General features: G+C 41.8%; 1 protein-coding gene across 1 annotated transcript in view; it reads right to left on the reverse strand.

Annotated features, from left to right (window-relative positions):
• MYRFL (myelin regulatory factor like) overlaps positions 1-24,122 on the reverse strand; it is a 125,114-nt gene that overhangs the window by 51,900 nt on the left and 49,092 nt on the right. The window contains exons 5-10 of the mRNA XM_061416489.1: positions 23,186-23,277; positions 16,929-17,079; positions 12,442-12,637; positions 10,317-10,393; positions 8,134-8,244; positions 5,836-5,926 (exon numbers count right to left, since the gene is read on the reverse strand). Of these exons, the coding sequence (XP_061272473.1) occupies positions 5,836-5,926; positions 8,134-8,244; positions 10,317-10,393; positions 12,442-12,637; positions 16,929-17,079; positions 23,186-23,277 (718 nt within the window). The remainder of the gene's footprint in view (positions 1-5,835; positions 5,927-8,133; positions 8,245-10,316; positions 10,394-12,441; positions 12,638-16,928; positions 17,080-23,185; positions 23,278-24,122) is intronic.

A 24,122-nucleotide genomic window follows, 5' to 3' on the forward strand; every position in this document is an offset into this window, starting at 1 on the left:
CAGCAACATCTTTGAACAGTATTTTGTGTGAATTCACTTGAACAAAGAGCTTTTCTGTAAGGTCCCCAGAGCCTCCTTGGTTGTGAATGGCAATTTGGCTTTGACTCAAATCCTTTTATAGTGAGCAGTCAACTAAATCCAAAGGTATGCCATATAAAATGCTGATGTATTTTCCTCTGCTATGAACATAATGAGCCACTTCAAGGAAACAAAACAGGACAGTGATGGATTTTCTTTTTCTTAATGAGCTCTGGGATAATTATGATCCTGTTGGTAACTTGATAGTACTGGAACAGCAGATATAAGTAGGTTCAATTTTGGGGGAACAATTACAAGAATCTCACTTGGCTTTCATCAAATGAAAACTCAAATTCCTAAAACATATTCAGATCATTTTGGATGGTCCATAGATCTACAAGGTTTAAAATACAGAGCCTTGAAGAGGATTCCTCCTCAGTAATGTGTTTGTGTTCAGTTGTGTCTGACTCTTGGCGACCCCATGGACTGCAGCCTGCCAGGCTCCTCTGTCCATGGAATTCTCCAGGTACAAATACTGGAGATGGGCAGCCATTTCCTTCCCTGGGGATTGTTCCTGACCCAGGGATCAAACCTGGGTCTTCTGCATTGCAGGCAGACTCTTTACTAATGGAAAATGTTATTATAAAATCTGTGAACTTATTTCCCTTCTCTAGTAACAGGAGTGTTAATGTATCAAAGCAAACTGAAATGGAACCACAGAAAAACATTCTGGGATCACGAATTTGTGCTCAGATGTGACCCAATAGTGGTTGATTGCTCTCAAATGCCAAAATAAAGTTTATAGAATACTTTTATTTGCCACAGCCTTACATATTTAGGGGTGACCTGAACATTTTACTCTATATTGTGACACAAACTGGCTGTGTGACTTTGGGAGACTTACTTAACCTTTCTCTACCAGTTTTCTCCTCTGGCACATACAGATAATAATGTCTTTACCTATCTTATGGGGTTGCGGGAGTTAATTGAAATCATGTGTGCATGAACACTTTGTAAAAATGAGGATGAATGGTCTCAAATTTATGCTCAATACAATCTGCTGTGCATAGTAAGCACCATTTAACCTGTAATCAATCAATCTGTCCCCTCAGTAGCATCTGCAGAGCTACACAATTACGAGGGAGCTCCGTTCACAGAGAATACAGTGGAAATGGCGCCCCCTGCAGATGCTTGGAACAGGAACCATCACTAGTAGCAAAGTTTGGAAAGGAAAGCTGGATTTCTTTGCTTTATCAGTTTGGGCTTCTAAAGAGCAGCCAAAGAGCATAATAGGAAAGCTTGAGCTGAGGAAGGCAAGAAACTCGTTCTTGTACCTTTTGAAAGGACTATTGAAAATGGGCCTAGAGATGCGATCTACCAGGGCTACTCAATGTGTGTCCACAGGCCAGCAGTAGCAGCATCTCCTGGAAGCTTGTTAGAAATGCATAATCTTGAGAGAGTAGCACTGAAACATATATATTACCGTATGTAAAATAGATTGCTAGTGGGAAGCTAGTGAGAGTCCCTTGGACAGCAAGGAGACCTAACCAGTCAATCTTCTAAAGGAAATCAGTCCTGAATATTCATTGGAAGGACTGATGCTGAAGCTGAAACTCCAATACTTTGGCCACCTGATGCAAAGAACTGACTCTTTAGAAAAGACCCTAATGCTGGGAAAGATGGAAGGCAGGAGGAGAAGGGGATGACAGAGGATGAGATGGTTGGATGGCATCACCGACTCAATGGACATGAGTTTGAGTAAATTCCAGGAGTTGGTGATGGACAGGGAGGCCTGGCATGCTGCAGTCCATGGGCTCACAAAGAATCAGACATGACTAAGTGACTGAACTGAACTGAAGTGAGCAGGAAGTTACTTTACAACACAGGGAGCTCAACCCCGTGCTCTGTGACAACCTAGAAGGGTGGGATGGGGTGGGAGGTGAGAGGGAGGTTGAAGAAGAAGTACATACATAAGTATAAATATGTATACTTATGGCTGATTCACATAGCTGTCCAGAAGAAACCAACACAATATTGTAAAGCAATTGTAAAATTAAAAATAAATTTTAAAAGATAAATTAGAAAAAAAGAAGTGCATATTCTCAGACATCTCCAACCTACTGAACCAAAAATTGTGGAGGTGGGACCCAGGCATCCGTGTTTCCACCAGCTCTCCGGGGGATTCTTATTCTTAACATAGTTTAAGAACAACTTCTTTATGTCATACACTAGTTCCATACAACTATGAAAGGGCTCATGAGTTACCCCTTCTCTAGTTAGTAGGCTGTTCTGTTGAACTCCAACTGCACAGTGAGACAGACATTGCTCTACCCACTGATTCCTTTGGGTAAATAAAAATTCAGCTGAACTTCAGAAGAGGTGTGTGTGTGTGTGTGTGTGTGTGTGTGTGTGTGCAGCTCGAGTGTGTAGGGGAAGGGGAGGGAGGTTTGTGGTCAGAAATGGGCAAGGGCCAGGGAAAACAGAGATGGCACCTGGAGTGGCTCTGCTCTCCCCTCATCCCTCCCCATCCTTGCATCTGCGTTCTTTCCCTTGTCTTTCCCCATTCCGGTTGTGGGTTTCCCACCCCATGGTACTTTGGTTGCAGAGCAATAAAAGAGAATTTGGGGGGACCTGCCCATTTCTATTCTTCCGGAAAAATAAGCTGGAATAAATTAATGGTTTTCAAAACTAGGAAACCCTGGCATGTCTTTGAAAGGAAGACAAAACTGATCATCCCTCCTGCTCGCAACATAGCCCTACCAACCAGGTTTAATTATGTGTTTTAGGAGAAGAATGGAGCTGAAGGAAAGTCTAGCCATTAACAAGGAGAATCCGAAGGAGCTCTGCCGGGGGATGCTCCCCAAAACAAAGAGCTGGGAAACAAATCTGTTCTTTGGAGTGAGCTTTAATTTCCATTAAATTGGTCAATTTACAGTATGGGACCAAAATATCTTTCCAAAGCTGTTTTGATTGACAATCTGGATGAACAATTGCTGGATCCTGCCCCTGTTTCTCTCTCCTCGGAGAATTCTGACAAGCTTGGTCTCCTGAACTCCCCCTTGAGGCCTGAAATTCATCTACTGCAGTCTTCAAGCTGTGTGTGTTGTGCTAAGTCACTCAGTCGTGTCCAGCTCTGTGACACCAGTGACTGTAGCCCACCAGGCTCCTCTGTCCATGGGGATTCAGCAGGCAAGAATACTGGAGTGGGTTGTCATGCCCTCCTCCAGAGGATCTTCCCAACCCAGGGATCAAACTCAGGTCTCCTGCATTGCGGGTGGATTCTTTACCATCTGAGCCACCTGGGAAGCCCAACCTTCCTCCATACATTCACCCTTATGTTAATTTCTGCTATGGGGAAAAATGACTCAGTTCTCAAAATGAATCTGGATTTGCTAAGTGCAATTTGCAGGTCTCCATATAATGTGGTCAGGTCTTATCTTTGTCACATTTCTCTTCCTTCATCCTAGAACTCGAACTAATAGACCCAGGCTTTGGCCCAAGAGGGCATATCTGGCTTTTTTGTAAAATGTAGGCTGGTCTGCCCTCTGCTCAACCCATGGTACATATACCTGTTTAGTACCCTCTAGAATCTCAGGGGCAGGAAACATGCTCTCTAAAACTCACTGATTCAAACAATAATGCCATTTCTTAAATTCAGTTTTTCTCTTAGTTGGTTTAAATATTATATGCTTAAATAAATGCAAAAGTATGCATTCATTTTCACTCTGCATTTGGGGTTAGAACAAAATAATCTCAGTAAGATATTTCCAGTGTGAGGGAAAGATATTATTGCTATCGTTTTTTTTCTCATTGTTGTTAGGGTAACCCTTGTGTTACCCAGCATACATATAGAATAGGGTATTCTCTTTAACCAAAAATTATGGCTAGAAGAAAGCCATTGAATGTGGAACACATCCATTTTTAAAAAATAAAAACTTAATGAATAATATGACATCCAATCTATACTAAGCATAATTTTTTCAATAGTCACACTTAACATGAATTGCAGAAACTTAGGACTTCTTAGGGTCATCATTATGAGTTAAATTCTCATTGAACTTTGGGTACGAGAAAGAGCCCATTAACAGAGAGTTCTGAGAACAGCATGTCCGGCCATGTTCCCCTCTCACATTGCTGCTGTGGAGACTTGCACGGCAGCCTAAGCAGAGCTTTGCAGGGGCTGTCAGCAGGAAATGGAGAAATCTCAACACCAGGTAAATTATTTAAAGTACGCAGGTGACTAGCAGACTGCCTGACTTAAGCATGAATTTCACCACTCAAAGCAGCAGTTTCATGGTATCCGATCTACCCTAATGTTAAAAAGAAAGGCATTGCCTGTATTTGTTCCTTCCTGTGAGGAATCAGAAAAAATAAGCAAGCTAGGTTTCCAGACTTGATTTTAAATCACATTTATTAGCACACCGAAGCAATCCCAGATGACAGCAGGTGAGGTGTCAAAGACCACCCCGACCCTGGCTGAGGTATGGGCCGGAACCTCTGCTCTTGGCTCATGACCTAAGGAGGGGCCCCACCTTCCTTTGCCCCAGAGGAGGCTGTTTTGCCGAAGCTTAGATCAGGCCCCACAGAAACACAGTCTGGGTATGTGTGCTGGCGGGCACACAGCCGGCCTCACCCAGGGACATCTGGACACACCAGTGTTTTACTTCATTTCCATCATTACTTTGCTTCCAATAAAACTCTGAGATGTAGTTTCAAGAGTTCCACTAATAGATGGCTTGTTATTTTTTATTGACTAAAAGAATTACACAGAGGGCCCTTTGTTTGAGAACAGCTCAAGGCAAGCTGTGGAAGACTCACTTCCCCAAATGGGCAGCTGTTGTCCCCAGGCCTAAGTTTAACAGCCAGGTCAGTGGGCGTGCCCCAGTGTAAACTAGTTTCCCCACTGGAGTGTGCACGTCTCCCTGTGCCACTTCAAAGACCCATCACCAAACAGCCCCTCCCAGGGCTGCCAGGCCTGTGGTTACCTGTTCCCTCATGGCCCTGGCATTCTCTGTGCTGGCCAGCCTGGCCTCACACAGCTGCAGCTGCAGCTGCCAATAGCTTCATGTTTTGGTGGCTGCCAAGACTCCCGTCCAGAGCTGTGACCAATCATTCATTCAGCAAAATGTGCTGAGCCATTACTCTGCTCTGGGCAGCAGCCTAGAAGTCCTGGGGTCACCGATCAGTCTGGGGCATGGGATGCCTTCCTGCCTATTCCCCCACCCTGTGGGCTTTGGGGTCAGAGGGAACTGGGTTGTAACCCAGGCTCCTTCATTTACTTACTAGCTTTGTGCTCATGGATGACTTTCTCTCCCTCTTAAGCCCCTCTTAAGAACTCTTAAGTTCCTCTGGGTGTAAAGAATGTAATGTAAACGTGAAACAATGTAGAATGATGTCACACAGAAATTATGTAGCCCAGTGCCTATAACATACAGTAAAAACCAGGGCTTCTCAACTACGGCACTACTGACACTTGAGGAGGAGTAACTCTGTTGTGGGGGCTGTCCTGGGCATCGTAACGTGTTGAGCAGCATCCCTGGCCTTAACCCACTAAATGCCAGTAGCACCCCCAGTTGTAACAACCAAAAATGTTTGCAGACATTGCCAAATGACCCATGGGAAACAAAAGTTCTGGTTGAGAACCACAATGTAAAAACTAAAATCACAGTATCTGCTATTACTATCATTATCTTTGTCATCACTGGCAACTGAGAAGCTGCATACTTCATGCATTCCACTGAATATGTAAAGTCTACTTACAGGGGAAAAAAAACACAAAAAACATGGGATCCTGAAAAGTCAAAGAACCGCACTTACCCTTACAATGATCCGTTCAGAGATGTGGGCAGACAACAGGTAGAACTGGTCTTGGTTAGCAGCATACAGTCCAACCACCAACATGAAGTATCTAGTTCAGAAACAGCAGACGAATGCCAACACATCAGGAAACAAGAGACACAGTTTCTGCCATGAAATTGATTAATTAACAGAGAATTTACCGGGTTTACATATTCAAAATTTTTCTCTTCCACTCTAAGTTGCCCCTCTTGTGAAATCACAGAGGAGTTGGTTCACTCACTGTTGTTCTGGGTCTGCCTTTAACTCAGCTTGAGGGATGAGTGTGCTGTTTTGCACACCCACAACAGCCATCACTGGGCATACTGGGCTTGGCCCATCAGTGCTGGCCTAGTGCAGACCTTACCCTGCTGCATCCCGGGGCCCTCAGCACAGCACTGCTTACACACACTGCTAAGTGCTAAGTTGCTTCAGTCATGTCTGACTCTGTGCGACCCCAGAGATGGCAGCCCACCAGGCTCCTCCGTCCCTGGGATTCTCCAGGCAAGAACACTGGAGTGGGTTGCCATTTCCTTACAAAAAGTCACCTTAGAGGTGCCTTTGTTCAGAGCCAGCCAAGCCACACATCCTACGCCATAAGGCGGGGGTGGGGGGGGGGGGGGGCGGAGTGGGAGATGACTTGGCAGGGCTTGCTCAGACGCACAGGTTCCTTCCCATCCTGATCTGCTCTTGGTCATGTAACCTGCACCTTTCATAGCCTCCAGTCATGACTTCAGTCAAAAACCAGAACCCTCTCTTCCGATTGTTATCAAGGCGATCTTCCTCACTATTTTAACTGCTTCTTCATGTGTACCACTGATGAGACATTTTAAAGATTAGACCATTTCTTCTTCTTTTTTAAAGAAGCATAATGAGTTTTTAAAACTTTTTATTGAAGTTAGCTTCTGCTATACAGGAAAGTGAATCTCTTATATATATGTCCACTCTTTTTTAGATTCTTTTCTCAGAGATCACTACAGAGTATTGAATACAGTTCCCTGTGCTATACAGTAGGTCCTTATTAGACCATTTCTTGAAAGTCGAAATATAAACTATCCCTACCAGAAAAGCATTTACTTTAAGAATTGCAATAGAAAAAAAACTTGGCCAACTTCTTCTGTAGCACTCTAAACAGTCTCCAATCCTTAGGGAGTACAACTTTTCCCCTGTAACTAAAGTACGTCAATAATAGTAATAACTGTTACAATTATGATAATAATTAGCTATCATCCACTGAGTGCTCAAAATGAGCCATGTGCTGGGCTAAGCAGTTTGTCTACATTATTTCATTTAGAACCCCAAAACAACCTTATTGGAGAAGGATATGGGTATTGAACCATTTTTACAGAATAGGAAAATGAATCTCAGGGAGGTTAAGTTCCATGCTTAAGGTCACCCAGCTAGTAAATGGCAGTATCAAATAGTCAAACTCAATTCCCTCCAACTCCAAAACCTTTGTTCTAAAATCAGTGGTTCCTAAACTTGAGCATGCATCAAATCACTTGGAGGGGGGCTTGTTAAAATATAGACTGCTGGACCTCACCCCAAGTTTTTGATCAGGTAGGTTTTTAGTGAGTCCCAACAACTTGCATCTCTAATAAGTGTCCAGGTGATACCATCTCTGCCGGTCCTGGGAGCACATTCTGAGAATCACAGGTGTAAATCATTAATGTAAATGTATTTTCAATCAAAAAAGGCTACAGCAGAGCTTTGGAGCTCAGGGCATTAAAGTAGTGACCAGCACACAGAATTCGAGAAATGCCATCAATCCTCAGCCCTCAGCCCGTCACAAGACATGAACACATGGTCCCTCTAAATGCAGCTGTCTCCAACCTTCTTGGCACAAAGGGCCATTTCATGGAAGACAATTTTTCCACGGACTGGGGTGGAAGGGACATGGTTTCAGGAAGATTCAAGTGCATTACATTTATCGTGCACTTTATTTCTATTATTGTTACATCAGCTCCATCCCAAATCATCAGGCATTAGATCCGGGTGGTTGGGGACCCCTGCAGAAGGATCACGGGGAGAATGAAAACAAGGCACCCGGAGGCTGGGCAGGAGAGGAGGCATAGCAGGGTGTGGGGATGGAAGAAGGACGATGTCTAAGGGTAAATGAAATGCGGCAACAGCAGAGTCAGAGAAGGGAGGAGGGCAGCTGAAGAAGGCCAAGAGGATCAGAGGGGCCTCTGGGGGCCCTGGGCTGTCAGGTAGCATAACCAGCTACCCGCCCCCACCACGCCCCCCGCCCCAGCAAAGGCATACACACCACGCCAGTACCTCTGGTCAGGGTTTGGCTTCCCCTTCTTTCTCATGTTATTTGCTGTGGTTTCGCTGAAGTGTAACCGGCCCAGAGTTACTTTGGTGACCTGGTCAGCCAGCAGGTTAATTCTAAAGCAAACAGCAAAAATACAAAGAGACTGTAAGAGAACATAGTTCTTGATCATATCTGATTCATTCTTAGATTCTGAGCTATGTTTAGTCCCCCATTCTTATCACACTGTGGAGGACACTGATTTTTAAGATAGTGCCCACAGCCTGGTCAGGAATGGCTGCCAGGGAGGTACTCTTTGTTTAGTCACTAAGTCATGTCCAAGTCTTTGAAACCCCATGGATTGCAGCACACCAGGCTTCTCTGTCCTTCACAATCTCCTGGAGTTTGCTCAGATTCACATCCATTGAGTCAGAGATGCCCTCCAACCATCTCATCCTCTGTTATCCCCTTCTCCTCCTGCCCTCAATCTTTCCCAGCATCAGCATCTTTTCCAGTGAGTCGGCTCTTCACATCATGTGGCCAGAGTATTGGAGTTTCAGCTTCAGCATCAGTCCTTCCAATGAATATTCAGAGTTGATTTCCTTTAGGATTGACTGGTTTGATTTCCTTGCAGTTCAAGGGATTCTCAAGAGTCTTCTCCAGCACCACAGTTTGAAAGCATTATTTCCTCGGTGTTCAGCCTTCTTTATGGTCCAGCTCTCACATCCAGACATAGCTACTGGAAAAACCATAGCTTTAACTACATGGACCTTGGTCAGCAAACTGATGTCTCTGCTTTTTAATACACTGTCTAGGTTTGTCATAGCTTTTCCTCCAAGGAGAAAGTGTCTTTTAGTTTCAGTGAAAGTTAGAAATGCTCATTCAGCAGCAGTTCAAGTCCAGAGTACCTGACTCCGAAGGGCTTATGCTCCTACACTGGGGCTCTTTGATCTCAACAACAGGAGAGAAGCCCCGTCACCTGCATCACCATTGCTATAGTGCTCTCCTCCCGATAGAAGCAGTTCCTCTAGGTTGCTGGTGAACTCCTTTGCATCTCCTTCACGTATATGCCCTCTCCTGACCTGGCTGTGGGAAGCTGCCTGCTTCTAAGGTAGACCACACACAGCCTCCCAGCAAGAAAAAACCAGAGGTACCAGGCAAGTTCAGAGCTGTCTGTACACGCTTGAGCTGCAGGCTGAGCTCACACCTGGTCTCTCCAGGCTCTAGCACCATCTTCTTCCCCAAATAGGACTGCTGCTGCTGCTGCTGCTGCTAAGTCGCTTCAGTTGTGTCTGACTCTGTTCAACCCCATGGAGCCTACCAGGCTCCTCCGTGCATGGGGTTTTCCAGGCCAGAGTACTGGAGTGGGTTGCCATTTCCTTCTCCAGTGCATGAAAGTGAAAAGTGAAAGTGAAGTCACTCAGTCGTGTCTGACTCTATGCGACCCCATGGACTGTAGCCCACCAGGCTCCTCCATCCATGGGATTTTTCCAGCCAAGAGTACTGGAGTGGGGTGCCATTGCCTTCTCCCTCAGGCTCAAATCATCCCCACCCAGTCAAAAAGGAAGTCTCTTTCATTTTATATGGCATCCATTGTTTTGGATGATCCCAGTCCTGTGGCTTTCTTTTTTTGAAATATTATTTTCATTTATTTCTTGGGCTGCACAGGATCTTAGTAGTGACATGTGGACCTAGTTTCCTGACCAGAAATTGAACCCAGGCCCCCTGCATTGGGAGCACAGGGTCTTAGCCACTGGATCACTGGGGAAGTTCCCCGCATTCTTTCTATTTTAGGGCTCATTAAGCAATCTAACAGCAGTGCTTTAAGAAACAAGATAAATGAATTATAAGCACAGCATGGATCCAGAACCTTAAAATCAATTCAATCAGTAGCATGCTGATTTAAATGAAAAATTAAAAGAAAGATCTAATTATAATCTGTCTCAGGGAACCAAGGTTGTTAGCAAGGTTGTCAGTAATAAATATTCTGTAAATAATGATGACCTAAAAGATGGGGCTTTTTATAGATTTTTTTGCAATTATTTCAATATATCTTACCTACTTTTGTTGATAAGCATGTGTTCATAATACTAACACATTATTACTAATTTAGTTTGTATCATGGAATTCTTTTAAAATAAAATAAATTTGGCAATAAATTTTCTTCCCAAAATACATTCACAAGAGAATTCAGAAAAGAAGTTCTTACTTAATAGGATTGAAAATCTTTTTGCTTCTGTCTGCTTGGGACTGTTCAATAGCAATTATTTGATTGGTGGCTTCTACCTATGTAGAATAACAAAAAGTAATTACTTCATAATTAATTTCTTTATTAATTAAAACATTCATTAGTAAATAATTTTCAATTACTTAAAAAGTTTCCCAAGGCATTATGTTAAGCACTTGGCAAGAGGCACCAGTCACTGAAAGAATGTATAAGACAAGGACCCTGACCTTAAAGCAGTGTGCTATTGGAGAGAAGAGAAACAAATACCTGAAGAGCTAAACAAAGAAAACACAAGACAAGAGAGAACTTCAGGTAAACAGGGAGTATAGAGTGGACTATAGATCTTCCCGACCCAGGCATTGAACCAGGGTCTCCTGCATTGCAGGTGGATTCTTTACCCACTGAGCTATCAGGAAATCCCCAAAACACATGAGCAAGGCAGCTCAACAGATCCATGCACTCACTCATTCATTCATTCTTTTATTCATTCATTTCATACATACTTGTTGAGCACCTGCTTTGAATCAGGCATTGCATTAGGCAATAAAGGTGAGAAGACAAAACAGAAATCTCAGCCCTTTCAGAGCTTATTAATAAGAAATAAAAATAAACAGTAAAAATAAATAAAACATAGGAAATGACATTTATTCAATAATTCTTGTTATTCAATAATATTCTTGTTATTAGTGAAGAGTAGCAAGTGTCTGCTGGTATCTGCTGTATGACTGTAGGTATTTGCATAGTCACTGTCTTTCCAGAAAGCAATTAGGCAACCAACATCAAGAGTTTTAATACTGATTATATGTTCAATGTGCAATGCCTATTCTGGAATTTATTCTCATACAAAAATGAATATGCCTGGATGTTCACTGCAAAAAAAATTTACAATAAATTTGTAAGTAAAAATTGACAAAAAATTTACAATAATACAGAAATTAATATGGTATCTTGATATAATGGAAAACCATATCATCTTTGTAAATAATATTTTATAGTCTTTAATGATATTATATAATGCTATTTCCACAACATAATATTATCTATATGAAATTAATTTTAATAACATAAAAAATAAGGAAAAATTAAGTTATTAAATTGTGGATCCCAAGTATGAATGAATTTTATCTCTTCTTTCATACTTTTCTATTATATTCCATAATGTCCACAATGGACTCATATTACTTCCATAATCAGAAATATATGTTTTATTATTGTGTGCTTGCTGTTTATTTTATTTTGGTTTGGTTTGCAGCAAGAGCAGCTGATGTGTTTAGCTGTGAAGCGCCACTTTGGGAGACTTGGTGCCTGAGCCCAGGTTGGTGATAAGAAAAAAACATATGCAGATAATGGATATTCCTCACCCTAAGGAGCTGGATCTGAGGTAATAATGCAATAAATACTTGTTGACCACTCAGAAGTCATCCTACATGCATTCTAATCCCAGCTCTATTATTGACTATTTTGGATGAATGGTGTGACTTTCCTGGGCCTCAGTTTCCCCTCTGCTAACTGGGAAAGAGGGAGCATCGACTAGATTAGTGGTTCCTTGGCTTTTTTAAGTTACAGACTTCTTTGAGAATTTGGTGAGAACTATGAACCAACTGCATATGGGAACACACCAGCCTCAAAAAGAATAAACTAATTACACTCAGCAAATGAAGTCCAAGATTTAGACACTAAAAACATTAAAACTGTAGTTTGAAGTGATGTTCTGCAAGATTCTGAATTGGCAGCTTCTATTTCCTATGTCTTGAAATATTTATTCTTAGACCCCATCCACCATGCTGTGAGGAAGCACAAGCTGTCCCACAGAGAGGTCTACGTGGAGGAGAGCCCAAGGCCTCCCAGCTACAGCCCTCTTTGAGCTCCTGGCTGATGGCCAGTACAGATTTGACAGACACTCAAGTGAGCCATCTTGGAAACTGGATCCAGCTAATGACTCCTGAGTAGAGCCAAGCCCTGACCAAGTGGCAGATTTTTGATCCAAACCAATGAGTGTTATTATTTTCAGTTGCTAAGTTTCGGGATAGATGGTTATGTAGCAACAGACAACAGGAACGCTTACTATATGTTGACTGAATGAGATGAAACTAAATAAAAGACTTACCTTAACCCCAAAAGGTTTCAAGTAAAACATTTCTATTGGCTTTAGACCCATTTGAGTTTTGACAAATTTTGGACTTCCCCAAACTTGAATATGGATGGTGATCTGAAAATGGTTCTTCTTTTGGCAAACAAAAGCTTCATCTGCTGGCGAAAAATTAAATCCTTTGTCTGTGACGACTCGATAGCCTACATCAGGTCTATGAAAAGTGGAAGCAAGAAACCAGTCTTACAAATATTTTCTACACATTTTCTTTCATGAACAATATTAATTATATAAACATTTTGGGAAAATACATTTTGGAAAGTATCTTTTGCTATATCTGAAAAATGTGAAAGTGTTAGTCACTCACTTGTGTCCGACTGTTTGCAATCCCAGGGACTGTAGCCTGCCAGGTTCTTCTGTCCATGGAATTCTCCAGGGAAGAATACTAGAGTGGGTTGCCACTCCCTTCTCCAGGGGATCAAACTCGGGTCTCCTGCATTGCAGGCAGACTCTTTACCAACTGAGCCACCAGGGAAGCCCTCTTGCTATATTTAATCAATTTTGTTAATTTTCACCAAGGAAATGAAAATGGTATTTCAGAACACAGCTGGCTATCTAACAGCTTTTTTCCTTCATGAGAAAGAAGTACAATTCTTGCCAAATGGAATCATTGTCTCCTCAGCCTGCCTTTTCGCTTTGTGTTTCCTAGATTTCTAACTTGACTCCACTATACAATAGAAAGACGTTGGTTAGAAGTTGAGAAGTTACTATATTACTCAGACATATCAAATATCTGGGATATATTTCCTTTTTTTCCTTCTTAAGAAAAATCTCTCATTTCATCAGCATCACCACACTCAAATAGTTCCTCAGATGAATGACTACTCAGCTTCCTGGTAGTCAGATGAAAAAAAAAGCAGACTGGTCAGAACTACCAGGAATAGCTTTCAACCAGATTAACCAGAGCCAGACTACTGATTGAAAACATGTTTTCACTAAAGTATGGCCATTTCCTTTTTATCCTTTTGATCTGATCATAGCACTGAATACCTACTATGTTGTTTACTTCTGCAGAAAAAAAATAATAGGTTGACGGTGGGTTAGCTAATCAGACTCTTGCGTTATTTGTTTTATCAAACCATGTTCAAGAGCTGTACTTTACATATACGTAATGCTAACTTGCTGCAGTAGTGTCCGACTCTCTGCAACTCTATGGACTGTAGCTCGCCAGGCTCCTCTGTCCATGGAATTCCCCAGGCAAGAATACTGGAGTGGGTTGCCATGCCCTCCACCAGGGGATCTTCCCAACCCAGGGATTAAATCCACATCTCTTAGGTCCTGCAGGTGGGTTCTTTACCACTAGCACTACCTAGGAAGTCCTTGTGTATTATATGCTTGATTAAATACTTTTTAATATTAATAAAAATAAAACCTATTAAACATGCAACATTATCAAGTAGAAAAGAGAACATAAAAGTTGAAAATTTTGGTAATTTTTTCTGTGTGTTGTAGATATGAAACATAATTTTTAATGCATCAGGTTTCCTAAATGTTCCTCAGGAAAAGAGCTCCTTCCTAGAACAACACACAGAGATGGCAGTACTTCCTGCTTTGCTGGCTCTCTGCTACTATGTGGATCTTTGCTTCCTGGGATCTCAGTTTGGATGGCTGCCATTTAATGAACAACACAGACTTTCTAAATTTTTTTCTAATTTCAGTGACAGAAATATGAATGGGTCTCTTGGGAAATGAGTATTCATGTTCTTGGCAAGCTAAGCACCTCACCGAATGGATCAAGTCACTAGGTCACTGATTACCCTCAAAGTCTTCTCAGGTGGCTCAGTGGTAAAGAATCTGCCTGCCAATGCAGGAGATGCAGGAGACATGTGTTCTATCCCTGGGTTGGGAAGATCCCCTGGAGGAGGAGGTGGCAACTCACTCCAGTATTCTTGCCCAGAAAACTCCATCGAAAGAGGAGCCTGGGGGGCTCATGGCATCGTGAAGAGTCAGACAGGACTGAGTGACTGAACAGGAGCAGGAACTGATCAAAGGCCCCACAGTCACAGCGCCCTCCAGCAGCAATGGGAAAATCCACTGAATGAAGGGGGAGATAAAAGCAGGTATTTTAAGACATTTGGAACTTTATACTGACTTGCTTGTCAAAAGGCTAGATGGATTGAATTGTATAGATTGGACTACAGAGGGTAGTAAGAACAGTTTTCATTAAGGAAAAAAAACAAAGGAAATATTTTTGTGTGTGATCTTCTATATTTCACTGTCAAAAACTCTGAAGAAAAAAGATTTGCAGCTCAGATATGAGCATTAGCCTGAAATTTAAAGACAGCTGTAAGCAGACACTATATCAACCCATAAAAATTATACAGTTGAAGAGTACTCTGAATCTTAAAAAAATGTCTAATTATAAAAATTATTCTATTTACCTAAGAGTAGCGATTCTGCTTTTGATATCAAAAGTTAATTATAAAATCAACTAAACTGGCCTTTTTAAAGGTCTCTAACACAAGCTGTAAATATAATTCAAAAAAATGTAATAAAATTTTAATCCCCTAACTTTATAACTTTCAGGTTATTTAGAAAAATTATGCTTTTGTAACGAGTTAGATCTACTAATCAAAGCAGAGGCAAGTGATTTTCCATCTCAGTGATGTGAGTAGTGAATTTAAGACTTCTGAGTTCTAATCCAGATGAATATTACCTATCTTTTTTGCTTAAGAAAAGTGAATTATGGCTGCTACTGCTGCTGCTAAGTCACTTCAGTCGTGTCCGACTCTGTGCGACCCCATAGACGGCAGCCCACCAGGCTCCCCCGTCGCTGGGATTTTCCAGGCAAGAACACTGGAGTGGGTTGTCATTGTTCTCCAATGCATAGAAGTGAAAAGTGAAAGTGAAGTTGCTCACATGTCCGACTCTTAGTGACCCCATGGACTGCAGCCCACCTAAGCATTCAAAATAAATCTGCTTCTACATCTTTGAGTTGATACTATTCATGTATCTTTTTGTTCTTTTCCCCAGATCAGTGAAGCATAGATTGACTGCTCAGATAAACTTAAAAAAAACTACTCAAGTAAGAAAAGAGATAACAGTTACCTTGAAAACTTGATCAACTCAGATCCATTACAGACTAGGAAGCATTACAGGTTTTGATTAAAATACCCTGCTTATGTGTGACAGTTTCATACCTGGGTATTCATACGTAAGACACTATATGGAACAACCCCCCCAAAACCATTAAATGAAGTCTGACTCAAAACCAGGACCTTTGGATCCTTCTTTTCTTTTTCTGTTGCACACAGCAGTAAAGATACAAGTTGCGACATTTCAGTGATACAACTAGCAACTTGCTTCTTCTTGTCTCCTGTTAAACACATTGAGTCCCAAAGTCTAACTTCTCAGATTTTAAGGAACAGATTTCTTCCTTCTAGGTCATCCAACATAAAATTCCAAGTGATAAGTTTTGCTCTTAAAAAACTGTTGGGATTAACATATATACACTACTGACACTACATATAAAATAGAAAATTATGAGAAGGTCCTGCATAGCACAGGGAACTCCAATCAATGCCCTGTGGTGACCTAAATGGGAAGGAAACCCAAAGAAGAGGGATATATGGATAAGAAGAGCTGATTTACTTTGCTGTACAATTGAAACTATAAGCAACTGTACTCCAATAAAAATATAAAAAATAAAAAGTTATTTGGAGTTTGAAAAATACCTTGAAGACCCTCAAGTTTGTAGCCCAGCATCTCTCATTTCATATTATATTTATTAATTGAAAATCATATTCTTTACCCATTAACACACTTTAGTGTTTCAAGAAGGCATTTACAATCAGTGAAAATTCTAGAAGAGCTGGGTAAGTAAATTATATCCTAAGGAATAAAGAGAAGGCTTAAAAGATCTTTAAGAGCAATAGTGCATAAGTCTACATTTGTTTCTTGAAACTATAATGTCATAAGAATAGGATGAAAATTTTCTAGTTTAAGAATGTTTTGTATGGTTTGATTTCAGTCTCTTAATATAAAGCCACCCTCAACTATGATCACTACAGGCTATATTGGCAATAAACTGACAGTACTGAATTGCAACATTGATGCTGGGGGAGCTAACAATTTAATATGCCCCCCAAAATAATTCTATGAAATTTTTAATTGACTGCAGGATTAAATATTAGTGATTTGGGAAATCTCCATTTTCCAGCTTTTAGTTTAAACTGGGCATTTGATCTCAAAAAGATTCTCTCTCCCTCCATCATTTAGTGGGTAAATTATGAGTCAGAATTACAAATCTGGATTCTTGAAGACCAAAACTCATGTCCCAACTGTTTATTGTTAAAATGCAAAACATAAGGAGTAAGACACACTTTCTCACTGACACATTCCATTTGATCAGAGGTAGCATCAAAGCCCAAATACTTGGATTTAGTCTTGAGAGTTAGCCCTGGCTTGCTCTCCAGTCAACCATAGGGGTTCCTAAGGCCACTTACAGTTTTTCATATTGACTGTTTAATAAGCTGTGCCAAGGAACACTCCGGTATGGCTGCCACTTCAAAGCAGGAGAGGGCTGGTCCGCAAGCATCATGTTCTGTCTCTCACTGCCAAGGTCTTGCACTTCGATGCTGTGACTCCTACCTGTCACTGCAAAGAAATTGGTATGTTAGATCTTCCCTCGGAGGCTGTTTTTCTTAGACAGCTGCATGGAGCGAATGCATAGTCCATGTATGAGGCAGAGTGACCCTGTGGGGAATGACAAGTGTTGGGAAGCAGGGGGCATGTGGCTAGGTTTCTTTCCTCATCTGTAAATTGAGCAGCTTGGGTCAGTGATTCTAAGGTGCCAAGGTGAGCGCTTGTTGGAATCATTGCCCTCAGTGTCTATCTACTCTACTTCCGATATGGCATCTCTTCATTCCCAGTCTGTCTGGTTCTAGTGAATCCCATTTCCAGCCCGAAGAGGTGGAGTTTGGTGAAGTCCATTCCCAGCCTGAAGAGGGTAGGGAACCCAGGCTTAATCAATAGAACTACAGCATTCACTATTTGCATCAGTAAATACGATGCAAATAATGAATGGCCTAATTCAATCCAAGAAATGTGGGTCTCTGTGCTTTAGGGGAGATGGGTTCAAAGATGCTGACTCTTTTCCATGAGGTATGAATCTAAGACACATCCCCCAAAACTGCTGGCACCATTTTGGGACAAGAGAGAAAAGCCTGTCTGGAAATGAACCAGCACAGCAGAAGGTAGAATTGAGAATGAACACACCCAGTCCCAATGGCATAGTTTGAGTTCTGGCGTCCAGTATTAAATCTTGGGTTACAGGAGCCAATAAATCCCCTCATTTTGATTTTTTGTTTGGTTGCTGCATCAGGTAGTTTAAGGGTTTGTTTTTAAATTGGTTTTGTCCTTTGCTTCTTTCTTTTTGCTCTTTACAACGAATACATTCTAATTTGTTACAGGTCCCTTGTGACACCAAGATTCTGTGGTCTAGCTTTTTTAAGTTATTTATTTGTTTAGTGTCTTACTTCCTTCAACTGCAAAACAGAAATTAAAACAGGTGTCCTGCCTGTCTTACAACAACACACAAGCAGAATATCATAACACAAGTGAAAGCACTTTTAGAAGCTAATATTACAACCAAGATAAATTAGCAGAGAATACTTTGTTAGAAGTTAGTATTAACTATATGAAACTGCTTCTTTTCTGTATCAAAAATGGTCCCATGACAGCAATTTCGCATGTGTAAGCTTCTAGTTTTGCATAATCCTTGCAAGTTGTTTGTCTAATTTGAATATGCCTCCAAAACTTCTGATTCAACCACAGAAAAATTTTATGTAAATCCTATTAAGATGCTTGCTGTTTCCCTTTTCTGTGAGCTCCCTACCATCACTCATGCCTCATACCAGGAGTGAAAGGGAAATAGTGTGTGAACATAAAACCTGGTGATGGCTATAAGCAACAAGTCAAGATATAACACCACCTTCTATACAATGTGCACTTAGCCCACTCACTGTTCTGTCTTTCTTTATACTTTTTATTGATGACTTCTTAAATAACTAGCAGAGCTACTTCAGTTTGCTTTGTATCCCAAATGTCCCAGAAACTGTCTTTTTCATGAGATATCACTATTATATGTCACCTAAGCAGAACATCTATTTTTTGAGTTTTGTATACAACCATTTCAGAAAAAGATTTTCTCAAAATTCTGAAAAACTTTTTCCCAGCTAAGAAGACATAAGGTCAGCAATCCTCGAAGTTCTTCACGTCCTCACTTCTCCAAGAGTTACCTGTCTTAAACTTTTCAAAACAAACAAAAAACCTTCCGTGGTTCTCCTGTTCATACCAAGTTCAAAGAAAGGGAGAAGCTAGTTCTTCCATCTTTCCTTTCTCCCTCCTGCAGTGGAGAGAGGATAAAGGAAGTTCAAGAGCTTGGAGTTTGGAACCATATGGAACTGGGTTTGAATCACAACTCTACATTCACTGGCCAATTAGGAAGTGGTCTAACATCTCTAGGCTTCAGTTGCTTCACCTGCAAAATGTAACAATATGCTGCCTCCCAGAACTGCTGAAGGAATTCAGTGAGTCATATCTGCAAGTGCTAAGCACAGTGTCTGCCTCCAGAGAGTTTAAACAATGGTGGCTTTGGTTAGTCCTGGCAGTACCGTCATTATCACATGTACTTGTTTTTCTCAGGTGACTCAGTTATATCTAAGAAGCTTTAGCAAATACTTCTTTCTCAGCCTCCATGGTAACTCTGTCTCATGTGAAATTATGTGGTGGTGGGCCTGAGTGCATACCTAACTCAGACCCTTCCCTACTCAAGTATGGCAGTAAGGTGACAGGGGAAGCAGTCAAAGGTCAGCTCTACCCCTCTAGGTGCTGACAGGGAGGGTGGGCAGGGGGCAGGGGGTTCTTTACTACTAGTGCCACCCAGGAAGCCCTTATTGAAGTCTAATATTTGTGAAAAAGAGTGCACAGATCATTAGTACACAACTTGATACTTTTTAATAAAATGAGTTATACTGGGTAACTACCTCTAGATCAAGAAATAGGATACTTTCAGCACTCTAAAAGATAGGTTCATGCTCTCTCCTGGTTACTACTTTCTCTTGCTCAAGAATAATCACTGTTCTGATCCAATGCCATAGAGAAGTTTATAGAAATTTTGTAATATATGTACTCTTAGGTATTGGCTTCTTTTAACCAACAGTGCTTATGAGATCATTCATCATTGTTGCAAATGATAGTAGTTCATTCGTTTTTCTTGCTGTATAGTGTTCCATTTGTGATTATTATAACTAAAGCTAGTATGAATGTCTGTGGGGACTGTCAGTGGGCATATGTATATACTTCTTTTCAGTGTATTCCTAGAAGGGGAATCACTGAACCATTGGATATGTTTCAGTAGATGTAGCCAAAGAGATTTATAAAGTGATTACAAGGTAAGGATTCTTAACCCCATTTAACAAATGTAGAAATTGGGTTCAAAGACCTGAAACACTCGTTCAGTGTCACAACTGTTACCTGGAACAGATGGATTCAAAATTTCTCTTCATGCTGCCCTGAGGAACTCTTGAGAAATGTAATAGAAGAGAGAAGCAGAAGTGTGAAGGCAGCAAAGTTTCAACTTTTGGGAGAAAACTCACAGCTTGCATCTGAATGTCTTTCAAAATATTTTCTTTGACATTTTTTTTTTTTTTTTGCTGTGCTGCATGTGGGATCTTAGTTTCCCAATCAAGCCTGTGCCCCCTGCAGCAGAAGTGCAGTCTCAACCACTGGGCCACCAGGGAAGTCCCTATATTACTTTTGTTTTTTTAAACTCTTGGTGAAATAGAAATTATTATTCTTATGTGATAATCAAGAAAGTCAGGCTTGAAAAGTCCATGATTCCTGGAGACATGAGACAGGTACTTTTCCTGATTCTACACTGGAAATTCTTTCTCTGTGGACTAATGACCATGACTCTGGGGGTTAAAAAACACTCATGCATTTGAAGTTTAAGCCATATAGGGCCATGAGCTCTCTTATATTTAGAATTTTCATCAGATAGGACCAGGAATCCTCTCATATTCGGGGTCCAGACCATGTGGGGCCAGGAACCAGCTGGCAGAAGCCTGCCCAACACCTATTCTCTCTCAAAGCAAGTTTTTACATCTGCCTCCAGCAACCCAGTAATTCTACATTGTGAATCCAATAAATGGGCATCTTGGAACCCTTGACCAACATGCACTTCTGAGAAGAAATTCACCAGAAAAACCTTACTGATTGATTTAGGACATCTTCCCCCATCAAAAATCCTGCCTGTAAAACTAGCTCCTCCTTCCATTCCCCATATGCCATTTCTCCAGGACCTTTGTAAAACTCTTGGTCTCTGCAACAACAAATATGAGTTCCCCAGTGGAAAACTTCTGCTGAAAGCATAGCATTTGAATTAAGTGGTTTTTTTTTTAATTCCCCTGGGAACCTGCTCATTTTCATCCTGGAATTGCTATCTGGGGCCAATTATCTTTAGAAGGCTTTTCAGGGACCTTTGAATAGGATTTAAATAAGGAATGCAAGATTTCTGATGTGCTGGGACATTCCAGTTACTTCTCTATGACCATTCTCTAGAGAGAGTGACACATCAATGCCCTCCCTAGGGACAGGCTGCAGACCATCATCACAGGATGGAGCTTACTTCTGAAATGGCCAGGAGAATTTGAGTAGCAATCTAGCTTATGACAAAGCTCTTGGAAGGTTTGGGTGACTTACCCAAAGTACTCTCAGTGAGCTGGTGTATCTGTGGGAGAGTGAACAGATGGTCCTCTCATCTGGCTAGAAATTTACTCAGCTTTTGTGTTTAAGAAGCATAAATAAGCAGCAGGCAGTATGCAAGGATCCTTGAAGAAATTAGAGTAACCATGCATAGGAAGATAGATGGAGAGCTCTATATTATTCAGAAACAAGGCTTTAATTAGCGTTCTGTGTTTCTAAGGTTGAATAAGAAAAATCAAGGCAGCTGCAGGCCATGATGGGACCATGCAAAAGACATGAAGGCAGTAGAGGTTTGCTTTATATGATGGCTGGATGCCCGGGGCAGTACTACCACAGCACGTCCAGGGAGTGCTGATGTGTGGGACTTGGCCAAGTGAAGTCATCATTCAGTGAAGGACTCCCACAGCCCGTGATGGAGCTGAGGCCAGATGTCCCTGAACAAACCATAAGGCTCCATGGGACTCAGAGGACCAATTCTCATCATGTGGCTGTGAAAGGCAAAGGCAGCAGTTTTCTCACCTGAGCAGGCAAGAAGGCCACAGGCACCTCCTGTCTGGGCAACAAAAACCTCTGGAGTGTGGAGACAATAGTTGCAGGGGAGCCTTAAGAGGAAAATCTTGGACTTCTGGCCAAACTGATGATTAGGAGTAAAAGAGATGTGACTTGGTATCCTGAACTGGGGGCACTGTTGACACTGCCTACGTTAATTATTTACAGTGGGTGGTAAGATTGGCATGGAATAGTGTCCTTTCCCCTAATAAGTGTCATAGCACTTGCTCCAGAAATTCAGAAGTTCAAGGCTTCAGGCTCAAAAACTTCAGCTTGTTCTCAATTTGGTCAGGTCCCCAAGCTCATAACATGATGTGGCATGTGATATATAAGACAAAGAATGAGTTGGGCTGACCACTTGGGCATCATATAACCCGGCTAAAAGACTTCTAAAATGGTTTTTGTTGTTTTAGTCGCTCAGTCATGTCCTACTCTTCTGCAACCCCCATGGACTGTAGCCCTCCAGGCTCCTCTGTCCATGGGATTTCCCAAGCAAGTGTACTGGAGTGGGTTGCCATGCCCTTCTCCAGGGGATTTTACAAAATGTCAAAGATCTACTGGGAATCTGCTAATTGGAAGCAAGTGCTAAGGAAGCTCAACTCTCTCCCTTTTGCTCCCCTGGAGAAATCCTTTCAAGTCCTGCTTCTCCCAGTAATTTCCTTTCCATGAGCCAGCAGCAGCATTGCCCAGGAGCTTGTTAGGAACGCAGAATTTCAGCCCACATCTCACACGCACTGAACCTGAGCATCTGCATATTACTAAGATCCCTGTGTTATTTGCGTGCACGTCTGTGTTGAGAAGGATCCCACTGAACGAAGCACTGAGCACACCAGCAGGCTCTGCAGGTGCAGCCACACTGCATGGCCTCCCCAGGCCTAGAGCCCAGGTCCTCCAAGACACAACTGCCCCGAGAACTGAAAGGACCAGCATCTCATCTCTGCCAGACAGAGACAGTGGCATCTTCTCCCAGGAGCACCTGTATGACCCCACCTAAGACTGCATGAAACATTACATCAAGAAGGAAAAAATAGGATTTCCCTGGTGGCTCAGTGTTGAAGAATCCGCCTGCCAATTCGGGAGACACAGGTTCCATCCCTGGTCCAGGAAGATCCCACATGCCGTGGAGCAGTTAAGCCCATGTGCCACAACTACTAAACCCGTGCTCTAGAGCCCAGGAGCCACAGCTACTGAAGCCCAAGCACTCTGGAGCCTGTGCTCTGTAACAGGGGAGGCCCCTGCTCACCACAGCTAGAGAAAAGCCCGCATAGCAACAAAGACCCAGCATAGTCAAAATATAAATAAATAACTAGAATTATGAAAATGGAAGAAATAAACTCCCAGAGCATATCATCGCCCTTCTATGAGAGAGAAAATGATTTTGGGGGCTACTCCAAGGCTGGTAAAAATCCCTTATTTAATGGCAGCAAGGGGCCCCGGGCTGGCTCACTGGGTCTGGAGTGCTGGGTCCACACGTGACAGTCCCCCGAGTCCTCCAGCACCTGTGTGCACTTTCTCTTCTTGGTTGGTGGCAATGAGACTCTAGAATCAAGAACCCAAAATCAGGTTAGCATTTTTCTTTGCTCTCCATGTCACATTAAATCAGATTAAATTTCCCAGGACCGTGCTCTTGACCTTCCTAAGACTAATTCTAGTTAAAGTTTCTTGCGTCCTACTAGTCTGTAATACCAGGTTGATACATGGAGTGGATGGAGCAAGCTCCTATTCCATGAGCTCTATTAGTCTGAACTTGGTTTTCCATTATCCAATGGATCTGGGATTCCTGTATTTGAAAAAATTAACAGACATCATTTCCAAAGGCAGAAACCAAGTCAGAAGACAAAAGATACTTAAAATTTGAGTGTACATTTTACACCTGAAATTGTTTTTCACCTGAAATTGTTTTTCACATGGAATTTTGTCACAATATTTGATGGCTTTTACTCTTTTGATCATCCTCTAGATCCAGAGGAAGGAATGAAAGAGAGGGAGGGAGAACAGAAAGGAACGAGGAAGAAAGAATATTGATTGATACGTGAATACCGATTGAAAGACAATTGACACATGAGTTTCAGAGAGCTGTCACAAACTACTTGAGTGGTTTAGCTGAGGCTGCAAATGCAGAGTGCTTTCTCATTCACCCAGAATTATCCCTCTACATTTCTGACATTTTGACTTTCCATCACACTTGGGTTCGGTGGATTGTTATTTAAAAACTCGTCTAAAGCCAAGGGTACTGGGTATCTGATATGTGTCTCAACACTGCCATCTTCTGGAAAGGACTATGCAGTTCATTCTACCAGCACTGGGGAGAGGGGCTGGCTGGACTTTCAAAACCAAGTATCTACAAACATCAGCATGAATCAGCCATAGGTATACATATGTCC

This window comes from Bos javanicus, chromosome 5, assembly GCF_032452875.1.
Source record: "Bos javanicus breed banteng chromosome 5, ARS-OSU_banteng_1.0, whole genome shotgun sequence".
Taxonomy (NCBI): domain Eukaryota; kingdom Metazoa; phylum Chordata; class Mammalia; order Artiodactyla; family Bovidae; genus Bos; species Bos javanicus.